General features: G+C 47.7%; 1 protein-coding gene across 2 annotated transcripts in view; it reads left to right on the forward strand.

Moving 5' to 3' along the window:
• The first annotated feature begins 367 nt into the window (after positions 1 to 367).
• ubac2 (UBA domain containing 2) overlaps positions 368 to 12,947 on the forward strand; it is a 211,731-nt gene continuing 199,151 nt past the window's right edge. For both annotated transcript variants that reach the window (XM_078546034.1, XM_078546033.1), the window contains exon 1: positions 368 to 423. In XM_078546034.1, the coding sequence (XP_078402160.1) occupies positions 393 to 423 (31 nt within the window). In that variant the 5' untranslated portion in view covers positions 368 to 392. The remainder of the gene's footprint in view (positions 424 to 12,947) is intronic.

Here is a 12,947-nt window from a genome sequence, read left to right on the forward strand (position 1 = left end):
GGAAATATTACAATTAGAGGAAAAGGCTGGGCCAGAGGGAGCTGGGGTCCGAGAGAGGGGGCGTGGCCGAGTGAAGGGGCGGGGCCTAGGGGGAGGGGCGGGACCTAGAGGGAGGGGCGAGGCCGGTGAGAGGAGCCGTGTGTGAGAGGCTGGGCGGGACCCGAGAGAATGGGCGAGCCAAGAGGGAGGGGGCGGGGCCAAGGGAAGAGGCGGAGCCAGAGGGGGCGAACCCCGGAAGAATGGGCGGAGCCATATTGGAGCCATAGGGGCGGGGCAGGGGTGTGTGGGCGGGGCCATAGAAGGACCATTGGGGGCGGAGCCGGGAAGAGTGGGCGAGGCTAGAGGGGTGGGGCCAAGGAGAGGGGGTGGGGCCAAGGAGAGGGGGCGGGACGATGTTCTCCGGTACCGGCTCCAGCGGCCTGTGTGAGTAACCGGGGCCTGGGGGCGGCGGGACGGAGCGGCCGGGGGTCCGTGTGTGCGACAGGAAGCACTGCTGATGTTAGGCAGTCGAGGATGAAGAGGCGGTCAGGATGTAGGAAAAGGGAGAGCGGCCCAAAGAGCGGCCCAGAGCCGAGGCCTCGAAGGGGGCGGGAACCGGATTCACCTGGAGAGAGAGAGAGAGATCCACACAAACCACCCCCTCCCCACCCCCCCCTGCCCCGTCCCCACCGCCCGGCCCCCCCTCTGCCCCCTGCCCCCCACCTGCCCTGGCCCCCTCTGCCCCTGCCCCCCTCTGCCCCCTGCCCCCCTCTGCCCCCTGCCCCCCTCTGCCCCCTGCCCCCCTCTGCCCCCTGTGGCCCCTGCCCCCCTCTTACCCCTGCCCCCCTCTGCCCCCTGTGCCCCCTGCCCCCCTCTTACCCCGGCACCCCTCTGCCTCTGCCCCCTGCCCTGCCCCCTCTGCCCCTGCCCCCTTCTGCCCCCTGCCCCCCTCTTGCCCCTGCCCCCTGCCCTGCCCCTCTGCCCCTCTCTGCCCCCTGCCCCCCTCTGCCCCCTGCCCCCCTCTGCTCCCTGCCCCCTGCTGCCCCCTCTGCCCCCTGCCGCCCCCTCTGTCCCCTGCCCCCCTCTGCCCCCTGCCCCCCTCTGCCCCCTGCCCCCCTCTGCCCCCTGCCCCCCTCTGCCCCCTGCCCCCTTCTTACCCCAGCACCCCTCTGCCCCTGCCCTGCCCCCTCTGCCCCTCTCTGCCCCCTGCCTCCCTCTGCCCCCTGCCCCCCTCTGCCCCCTGCCCCCCTCTGCCCCCTGCCCCCTCTGCCCCATGCCCACTCTGCCCCCCTCTGCCCCCTGTGCCCCCTGCCCCCCTCTTACCCCTGCGCCCCTCTGCCCCTGCCCCCCTCTGCCCCCTGCCCTGCCCCCCCTGCCCCTCTCTGCCCCCTGCCCCCCTCTGCCCCCTGCTCCCCTCTGCCCTCTGCCCCCTGCTTCGCTCTGCCCCCTGCTCCGCTCTGCCCCCTGCTGCCCCCTGCCCCCCTCTGCCCCCTGCCCCCCTCTGCCCCCTGCCCCCCTCTGCCCCCTGCCCCCCTCTGCCCCCTGCCCCCCTCTGCCCCCTGCCCCCCTCTGCCCCCTGCCCCCCTCTGCCCCTGCCCCCCCTGCCCTCCCCTGCCCTCCCTCCCCTGCTTCCCTGCCCTCCCTCCTCTGCCCCCCTTCTGCCCTCCCCTGCCCCCTTCTGTGCTCACCTGCCCCCCTTTGCCCACCTGTCCCCCATGCCCTCCTCTGCCCCCCCTGCCCTCTTCTGCCCCCCCTGCCCTCTTCTGCCCCCCCTGCCCTCCTCTGCCCCCTCTGCCCTCCACTGCCCCCCTCTGCCCTCCCCTGCCCCCTCTGTGCTCCCCTGCCCCCCCTGTGCTCCCTTGCCCCCCCTGCCCTCCCCTGCTGCCCCTCTGCCCTCCCCTGCCGCCCCTCTGCCCTCCCCTGCTGCCCCTCTGCCCTCCCCTGCTGCCCCTCTGCCCTCCCCTGCTGCCCCTCTGCCCTCCCCTGCTGCCCCTCTGCCCTCCCCTGATGCCCCTCTGCCTTCCCCTGATGCCCCTCTGCCCTCCCCTGATGCCCCTCTGCCCTCCCCTGCCCCCCTGTGCCCACGCCAGCCTGCCCCTCCGTTTCTCGTAAAAGTCAGCGGCTCTCCAAATTTCCCCTTCCCGTCTGTGATAATGCCAGCTGATGTCGGGTCCGAAAATCCCACCCAATTTTTCGAGTTGAATATAATTCTCCTTTGGACTAGTCTTCTGTTCCGAAGAAGGGTCATATTAGACTTGAAATGTTATCTCTGTCTTTCTCTGCATGGATGCTGCCAGACCTGAGTTTTTCATGTTTTAATTTCTTTCAGATTTCCACTATCCTCAGCCATTTATCTTTATTTTAGGTACTTGTGTTTGTTGTGTCTGATCAATGATTCTATTACTTTTCTGATTTTTGAGGTCAAGCTGGGTTGCCTGGTGTGACTTGTTCATGTTTCTTAAATTTGGCAACAATGCTGCTCTGTTTCCCAAATGTCTGAACCGGTACAAAGCTAATTTGTAAAGCTGCAAATTGTCTGCATTTTAGTTCGTTATCGGTAAGATTATTAAGGTCTTTGAGAGAGTAAATAAGGAGAAACTACTTGCAGAAGGGTTGTTAACCAGGGACTCAATTCTAAGGTCGAGTCCCTGTCATTTACACTGACCATGCCGATATTGGGTAAATGATAACCATTCACTACTTCCACTGGACTCAGTTACAAAGGAGTGATTTATAACACACAAGAGTGTGTTGGCTATTTTGAGCAATAAAGCATGTTTTTACCACCGTATAGGGCTCGTATTTACTGCGGCCGGTGAGCCACTGTTAGACTCACAACACTTGATTTCTGAACCTTTTGCACGACATGTTGCTACAGTTGGGAGATCCACAAACAGCAAGGCACCCTTTACAGCACCTCTGGGAAATGAGTAGTCAGGGCAAGCAATTGTGTGTATCCTTAACCGACCAGGTTGAAGACTTGCCAATGAACAGCATGGAGTGTCAATTGAAATAGGTGATTCATTTTCACTTCAAGTATGGAAAGTGAAATAAAGGGAGGGAAAGAAAAGTTAGATTAAGGGAGAGAAAGGAAAAAAAGGAAAAGTAAAAATATTCAACAATTAAAAGCTGTAGGAATGAGGCACCACATTTGTAAAAGTTCATTTTCAGCGTCAGGGAGGTCATTTGGCAGTAATCAAGATGTATCACACTATACTGAAACGGAAAAGCCCTAACTTCCCATGAATTTAGCCCATATCTAAAGTGCAGCTACAGGAACTTCACACCATTTGATACCTTTCAGTGGTGAGGCAGATGGTGAGATGGTGTTTTGTGTCACTAACAGTGGAGTGTGACATCTTGGGCAGTAAATTCTGGATTTACACACACATCTCTAGATACTAATGCCATCAGTGGATGTGGGGATAATGCGGGAAAGTGGCTACATGATGGACCATGATCTAGTTGAATGGCGGAGCAGGCTCGAGGGACTGAATGGCCTACTCCTGCTCCTATGTTTCAATGTAACCATGCACTTACCCTCACAAAAGTCACTCTCCAGTTGGGCATTAATAAGAGTGGACACTTTGCTTCACCATTACTTTTACGATAAATTCTGGCCCAATGTATCTTTGTCTAAAGCCCTCCACAGATCACTCTGTGGTCTCCCTGGGGCTTTTATTCAATTACATTTGGTGGTCATCGGAATCTTAGACATTGTCGAATGCGCCTATCGGAGTTGAAGATTTCACTGATCAGCTGGTAGAGGTAGCAGGCGGCCTTTTCCCCAGTGTTGGACATGGACAGGGTGATCAGGTCCAAAGCACTTAATTATAAGATCTCAGGCATTGCTGAGTGTGTTAACATTCTGCCCTCTGAGTTGGATGTTTGTGGGGGTCAAGTCCTACTCCAGAGACTTAAGCACAGCATCTAGACTATCACTCCCGACGCACTACTGAGGGAGTGCGGCACTATTGGAGGTGCCGTCTTTTGGATCAAAACTTTAAAGCAAGACCCATCTCCCCCTGAGGTGGATGTAAGAGATTCTGCAGCATTATTTGAAGAAGAGCAGGGGAATTCTCCCTGGCCTCCTGGCCAACGTTTATCCCTCAACCCAACATCACTATAACAAATCCATTGCTGTTTGTGACAAAATTGTCTCTGACTTTGCCACACTTCAAAATTGACTGTGAGAACTTTAGGGTGTTGTGTGGTTTTGACACAACGTACAAATGCGCATTCTTTAGCACCAAAGCTAGGATAATAACACGCTATATATAGATGCATAAGATACAGTGGAAAGTCTACTGCTACCTATGTCTTTTAATTACGTGGTTAACTTTTGGTAAACTATTTAAAACATTAATTTTAATGTAGGTTGGGACCTCTGCTTACAGTCACTCAATTTCCTCTGTGGGTGATTGCAAAATTGTGTAGAACACCTAACCACACCATGCCTATCTGTGGAAGAAATGTGTATATAAGACCACCTCATGTCGAGTTTAACCATGATTCAGATTAATTGAAGACACGTTTAAAAAGAAAATTCTGGAAACATTCAGCAGAGCATCTGTGCAGAGAAAAACAGTTAATGTTTCAGGTCGATGACCTTTCATCACATCTGGAAGAAGTTAAAGATTTAACAGTTTACAGGCGAGTAAAGAGGCAGGGTGAAAGGGGAGTGGATAAAGAGAAAGGCGCACAAGAAATAGGAGCAGGAGTAGACCACATGGCCTGTTGAGCCTGCTCTGCCATTCAGTACAATCATGGCTGATCTTGGGCTTCAACTCCACTTTCCTGCCTGCTTCCCGCATCCCTTGATTCCCTGAATCACCAAAAATCTTTCAATCCCAGCCTTAAGAAAATGTATTCAGCAATGGAGCATTCACAACCCTCGGGTAGAGAATTCCAAAGATTCACAACCCTTTGAGTGAAGTAATTTCTCCTCATCTCTGTCATAAATGATTGGCCTCATGTCCTGAGACTGGGCCCCTGTGTTTTAGATTCCCCGACCAGCAGAAACAATATCTGTCAAACCCCTTCAGTGATTAAATGACTAAAGGAAAGATGATGGAAGGCAAAAGGAGAGTGTAGTGGGATAAACGAGTAAAGGATGGGTCTGGAGGAGGTGTAAATGGTTAACAGTGGAACACTAGCAGCTTCTGGTGTACTGAAGTTGCTGAACTCAATGTTGAGGCCGGAAGGTTGTAAAATGCTTAATCGAAAGTTGAGATGCTTTGTGTTGAGCTTCATTGAAACAGTGTAGGAGGCTGAGGTAAGAGCGGTCAGTAAAAAAACCATTGCCTCTCATCTCTGGTTCTTTCACCAGTCACCTTAAATCTGTGTCCCTCTGGCTCTTGACCCTTTGGACAGTGGAAATGGCTTCTCCTTATTTACTCTATCAAAACCTCTCAATTTTGAATACTTCTATCAAATGTCTTAACCGTTTCTGTTGTAAAGAGAATGACATCAGCTTCTCCAGCTCTCCCGCATAACTGCAATCCCTCATCGCTGGTACCATTCTGGGAAATCTCCTCCACACCCTCTCCATGGCTTTGATCTCCTTTCTGAAGTGTGGTGTCCGTAATTAAACAATATTTCCACTGAGGCCAACCCAGTTATTTATAAAGATTTAGCACAATGCCTTTACTTTTATACTCGATGGCTTTACAAACTGTGGCAGGACTTCCATATGTTTATTTTACATTGAAAGATACTTTGGAATCACTGTAGATTTGATGCTCAACACATACGCCAATGAAAAGCACCAATCAAAACAGCCCATGGGAAGTTTAATTAAACAGTCAATTTTTTAATTCATTCATAGAATGTGAGCATCGCTGGCTAGGCCAATATATATTGCCCATCCCTATTTTCCATTGAGAAGGTGGCGGTGAGCCACTGTCTTGAACCGCCGCATTCCATGTGGTGTAGGTATACCCATCGCGCTATTAAGAAAACAAGTTCCAGGACTTTGACCCAGCAACAGTGAAGAAATGGCAATATAGTTTCATGTCTGGATGGCTTGGAGGGGAACTTGCAGGTGGTGGTGTTCCCATGTGTCTGTTGCCCTTGTCCTTCTAGGTGGTTGAAGTCGTGGGTTTGGAAGGTGCTGTCAAAGGAGGCTTGGCAAGTTGCTACAGTGCATCTTGTAGATGGTACAGACTGTTGCCACTGTGTGTCGGTGGCAGGGGAATCGAATGTTTAAGGTGGTGGATGGGGTGCCAATCAATTGGGCTGCTTTGTCCTGGATGGTGTTGAGCTTTTTCAGTGCAAATTAATAGAATACAAGCCAGGGATGTCAGTCACATTGCCTCCTGCTCTATTCAGACTATACCTTCAATATCGTGCCCATTTGTGGCCATGAAAGCACAAAGGATCCATTTCAAGTGCAAGCAAGAGCTACAAGCTTCATTGCTAATGTTGAAAGACTGGTTAATGAGCCAAGACTGGAGCAACCAGATTTTTTAGCTGTCAAGTGAGGTATCTGATCATGATCTTAAAGATAGACAAGAGAGCTAATGGTAAGGAAAAAATCTACCTGATAAACCAGTTTAAACAAAATTGAGAGAGTCTCGGACAAGGGAGACATGAGTTTAAGTTATGAAACATATTTAGGGGCAGGTATGAGGAAGTATCTTTTCAAAGAGTATTCAATGCTTGCAATCAGTTCCTGGATTGTATTGGAAAAACTGAGAATCTTTTAAGAAATGATTGGCTGTTGCAATGGAAGACCTTTAGAACAGATGAGAATTTTTTTTAAACATAGTTAATTGTTGTGATCTGGAATGCACATCCTGAAAGGGAGGTGGAAGCAGATTCAATAATAACTTTCAGAAAGCCTGTCCACCATCCATAAGGCACAAGTCAGGAGTGTGATGGAATACTCTCCACTTGCCTGGATGAGTGCAGCTCCAACAACACTCAAGAAGCTTGACACCATCCAGGACAAAGCAGCCCCGCTTGATTGGCACCCCATTCACCACCGTAAATGTTCAGTCCCTCCACACACCACCCAGACTTGGAAATATATCACCGTTCCTTCACTGTAGCTGGGTCAAAATTCTGGAACTCCCTTCGTAAAAGCACTGTGGGTGTACCTACACCACATGGACTGCAGCGGTTCAAGAAGGAAACTCACCACCACCTTCTGAAAGAACAGTTAGAGATGAGCAACAAATGCTGGCCTTGCCAGTGACACTCGCATCCCATGAACAAATAAAAAATATGGGGACTTTGATATGTACTGGAGAAAGGGAAACATTTGCAGGGCAATGGGAAAGAGTATGGGGTGGGGGGGGGTGGGACGAATTGGTTAACTCTTTCACAGAGCCAGCAGAGGCATGATGGGCTGAACAGCCCCCTCCTCTGCTGTATCATTGTTGGATTTAGGGTTTTCTAGACAAAAATTACTTACTTCATCTGTACCTACGTTGTGAACTATGGGAGCTAGTTATCAGAGGAACTTTTAAAATATTGCTTGCTGTACATCAGAAGATTAAAATACCAAATATTAAATGTGTTAGAACTAATGGAGTACGGGTTTATTTGTTTTTTACTGTCTTTAGTTTCATTTTAAATCTTAAGAGTTTCTCTTTAATTTCTGACTAATTTGGAACAGTGATCATGTACTCACAGTAAAAGTGAAAGGATATTCTTTAAATTTGGTCTTTAGAATGTTAGTGGTTTCTGTACAGATGCACTTGTGCATTTTGATTAGATGGGATTTGCAAAAGCATCATTAATAGATGGAATCTGTTAGGCATGGTCATATAGACCACCACAGGAGACTTAGTGTCAGTGTCTGGCTCAGTTGGTAACACTCTTGCCTCTGTTAAGTTGATAAGCCGGTTGGTCAAGTACGAAATTAGACTCTCATACATTCCCTGATAATATTTACAGAATGCAACATTATAGAGGTCTGCTTCCTACCTACCACCCCTGGGACCGGCAGTCTATCTCTTTAAGTGCTCTAAGTATGTAATTAAACAGTGTCTTTCACCTGTGCATCTTCAGCTGTGGCTCAGTCCATAGCACCCTCGCCTTTGAATCAGAAGGTTGTGGGTTCATGTCCCACTCCTGGAAACCAAGAACTGTGATTGTACTCAAAAGAGTTCCAATCTGTGACTGTTGATAACTCGAAAGAGTTTCAGCTGTGGCTCAGTCCATAGCACCCTCGCCTTTGACTCAGAGGGTTGTGGGTTCATGTCCCACTCCCGGAAAAACCAAGAACTGTGATTGTACTCGAAAGAGTTGCAATCTGTGACTGTTGATAACTCGAAAGAGTTTCAGCTGTGGCTCAGTCCATAGCACCCTCGCCTTTGACTCAGAGGGTTGTGGGTTCATGTCTCACTCCCGGAAACCAAGAACTGTGATTGTACTCGAAAGAGTTGCAATCTGTGACTGTTGATAACTCGAAAGAGTTTCAGCTGTGGCTCAGTTCATAGCACCCTCGCCTTTGAATCAGAGGGTTGTAGGTTCAAGCCCCACTCCCGGAAACCAAGAACTGTGATTGTACTCGAAAGAGTTGCAATCTGTGACTGTTGATAACTCGAAAGAGTTTCAGCTGTGGCTCAGTCCATAGCACCCTCGCCTTTGACTCAGAGGGTTGTGGGTTCATGTCTCACTCCCGGAAACCAAGAACTGTGATTGTACTCGAAAGAGTTGCAATCTGTGACTGTTGATAACTCGAAAGAGTTTCAGCTGTGGCTCAGTTCATAGCACCCTCGCCTTTGAATCAGAGGGTTGTAGGTTCAAGCCCCACTCCCGGAAACCAAGAACTGTGATTGTACTCGAAAGAGTTGCAATCTGTGACTGTTGATAACTCGAAAGAGTTTCAGCTGTGGCTCAGTCCATAGCACCCTCGCCTTTGACTCAGAGGGTTGTGGGTTCATGTCTCACTCCCGGAAACCAAGAACTGTGATTGTACTCGAAAGAGTTGCAATCTGTGACTGTTGATAACTCGAAAGAGTTTCAGCTGTGGCTCAGTTCATAGCACCCTCGCCTTTGAATCAGAGGGTTGTGGGTTCATGTCCCACTCCCGGAAACCAAGAACTGTGATTGTACTCGAAAGAGTTGCAATCTGTGACTGTTGATAACTTGAAAGAATTTTTTTAATGATATAATTAACATACAATTAACAGCTTCTGAGTCTGAAGGTTGTGGTTTGAAGTCCCACTCCTGAGACATAAGACCATAAGACATAGGAGCAGAAATTAGGCCATTCGGCCCATCGAGTCTGCTCCGCCATTCAATCATGGCTGATAAGTTTCTCAACCCCATTCTCCTTGAGTACAAAATCTAGTGCTGCACTGTTGGAGGTGCCACCCTTTGAATGAGGCACTAGATTGTCAGGTGGATGTAAAAGATCCAATGGCACTGTTTCAGAAGAGAGCAGGGAGAGTTACCCTCGCTGTCCTGGCCATTATTTGTGTCTCAATCAGCATCACTAAAAACAGATTCTCTGGTCATTATGACCTTGCTGTTTGTGGGAGCTCACTGCGTATAAATTGGTTGCAGTGTTTCCTGCATTACAACAGTGACTAAACTTCAAAAGTATTTAAGGAGGAATGCCCTCAAGTTTTGAAAGACTCTACATAAATGCAGGTCTTTCTTTTTGTCTGTCTTTTCTTTTTCTTTCTTGTCTTTCAAAGCTGTACATGTCAGTATAGTGGTTCAGGATCAGGCATTTTGTCGGTACTGTCACTGATTTAAAATTGCAGCTGGGTTAGTTGGTTCTCTGCCAGGGTACTTACACGCAATGGAGTGTATTTACACCTCCGCTCTTGTAGCAGTCTACACCTTCATCTCCAGACGTTTATGGAGGAAGCTCTTGTTATATCGGCCTCTGCATTGCTTCATAACTTTTCCACTCCTTTAGTAGAGACCAAGTATCACTCTGACTTGCACTTACTGCACTAATGTTTCAGCCATGTGATTGAGTGCATGGGGCTTAGTGCACAGTGCAGGAAGGGGATGCATCTTCCCAATGTCAGTGTTGTGCCAATGGAGGACATTGAACACTGAGGATCAGTCCAGATGAGGGATTGGGTCTGTGGGATGGTGCAGTCATTCATGGCCTTTGTACCATGCTAGATATCTCTACCTGGAAAGGTTAGATTTGGGCTTGTGCATAAGCTGTGTATGAGAATAACTGTCTCCCTCCAGCATCTGCAGTATCCTCTGGCAGAATTTAGTGAATCCTGTGATATGAAGGTAAACAAAGAATGCACTTAGTGAAAAAAAGGAACACTTTCAGTTTCATCATTTTAGATCATAGAATGATACAGTGCAGGAGGAGTTAATTTGGCCCATCATGCCTGTGCCAACTCTTTGAGAGATTTATCTAATTAGTCCCTCTCCGCTGTTCTTTACCCCATAGTCCTGCAATATTCCATTTTCAAATATTTATTCAATTCACTTTTCAAAATAACTACTGACTCTGCTTTCACCGCTTGTTAAGGCAGCTTGTTCCAGATAATAGCAATCACCTGCATAAAAATAAAAATTCTTATTTGGTTCTTTTGCTAATATCCTTCATTCTGTGTCCTGTGGTTACTGACTCTCCTGCCAGTGGAAACAGTTTCTCCTTATTTACTCTATCAAAACCTTTTTTGACCGTCTACTGATTGGTGAACTGATTTGAAATTATTTAGTTGACCGATACAGAACATCACACAAATAGATAATTGAGTGCAGGAGTGACAGAATAACCACTAGACATTTTCATTGCTTATATTGATGTGGATGAATCTTTATGAAGATGAAGTCAGCTGTTTTAATGACTGAGTAGCGCAAATAAAAGCAAGTCTTGCATTTATATAGCACCTTTCACAACCTCCGAATGTCCCAAAGTGCTTCACAGCCAATGAAATACTTTCTGAAGAGTAGTCACGTTATAATGTAGGAAACATGGCAGCTAACCTGCACAAGGCAAGCTCCCACAAACAGTAACATGACAATGACCAGATAATCTCTTATAATGATGTTAATTGAGAGATGAATATTGGTCAGGACACCGGCACGAATGGCCCTGTTCTGCTTCAAAATAATGCCCATGGGATCTATTCCGTACACCTGAGATGGCCGAATGGGTGTCGGGGTTTAATGCCTCATCCAAAAGTCAGTATACCTGACTGTGTCAGGCTAGATGGAGTGAGACTTGAACACATAACCTTTTGACAAAGAGGGGAGAGTGCTATCCACTGAGTTACAGCTGACATGCTGACAGGGAGGTCCTAGGTTTAATCTCTGAGTTAGCTGACCTTGACTCCGACTACAGTTGATAGAGTTTGAGGGGGAAAATGCAGCTCAGATTTTTGCTCCTGACTGTGATCTCGTAACCTGGAGTGGACACTGTACATTGTACTCTTAGAGTGAGAATAGAATTGCGCTTCACTGTGATGCCCATGTAATTAAAGAACCTGCTGATTGCCATTATCAGTGCTGCTTCTATGTTGAGCAACTATTTGACATAAAGGATGACGTTAAATTGTGGAACTGTTCCCAACCAGCTGAAATGTAACTCCTTCATTACAGAGACAACGGAAGAAAATTGAGGACTGCTCCCTTAATTGTGATGTTGTATTTTAAAAAGAAACTAGTGTAGTCACTTACCAAGAGGCAATATAGTGTTTTATTATTAGTGACAGTTCAAAATTCAACACATTAAGTACCACCATGAACTTTATGATGTATGTGCAATCTAGCTTTAATCTGTTGCCAGATATTTTTGCCAATAGGTTTGAACATTGCAGTTGCTGTATAACAACACTTAATTCTGAACCTCACCTTCAACACATAAAACAGCTCCTGTGTGGTATTGGGCTAAGTCCATCGAGTGGCCAAGTACAAGTCCTGTTCACCTCTCAGCTCAGTGCTCGCTGACCTACGTTGTTTCCCAGTCCAACAATGCCGTGATTTTAAAATCTCATCCTCATGTTCAAATCCTTCCATCGCCTGGCCCCTCCATATCACTGTAACCTCCTCCAGCCCTACACCTCTCTGACACCTTTGCGCTCCACAAATTCTGGCCTCTAGCGCACCCCCGATTTGAATTGCTCCACCATTGGTGGCTGTGTCTTCAGCTGCTAATACCCCTAGCTCTGGAATTCCCTCCCTAAACCTCTCTGCCTCCTAGACACCCATTAAAACCTACCCTCTGTGACAAAGTTTTTGCTCATAGAATTACAGAACTGTTATGGCACAAATGGAGGCCATTTGGCCCATCGTGTCTGCACCAGCTCTCCGAATGAGCAGCTCACTCAGTGCCATTCTCCCGCCTCCTCCCCGTAACCCTGCACATTCTTACCTTTCAGATTACAGTCTAATCCCCTCTTAAATGCCTCGATTGAACCTGTCTGCACCACGTTCTCAGGCGGTGCATTCCAGACCCTTAACCACTCGCTGCGTGAAGAAGTTTTTTTCTCATATCACTTTTACTTCTTTTGCCAATTACTTTAAATCTGTGCTCTCTTGTTCTTGATCCTTTCATGGGTGGTAACAGTTTCTCCCTATCTACTCTATCCAGACTCCTCTTGATTTTGAATACCTCTTTCAAATCTCCTTTTAGCCTTCCCTTCAAGAAAAACAGCCCTACCTTTCCCAATTCACCTTCATAACTGAAGTTCCTCATCCCTGGAGCCATTCTCGTGAATCTTTACTGCACTATCCAATGCCTTCACATCTTCCAATTACTCCTGATGTGGCTTGGTGTCAAAGTTTGTTTGTTAATGCTCCTATGAAGTTTAATGGGACATTTTTCTACATTAAGGGCACTATATAAAAGCAAGTTATCACCGAATGATGACATTTTCTGACCTTTTGGAAGTACAGAAATAATGTTATAGGTGAAATTTTGGCTTGAAGGGTCAAATGTATTTTATTTTTTAAATAGCTAACTTTTTATACACTTGCATATTGGGTTCAGAGTGGCCATACCTTAGAAATTATACATACTTCTGGATTTT

This window comes from Cetorhinus maximus, chromosome 7 (genome assembly GCF_964194155.1).
Source record: "Cetorhinus maximus chromosome 7, sCetMax3.hap1.1, whole genome shotgun sequence".
NCBI classification, from domain to species: Eukaryota; Metazoa; Chordata; class Chondrichthyes; order Lamniformes; family Cetorhinidae; genus Cetorhinus; species Cetorhinus maximus.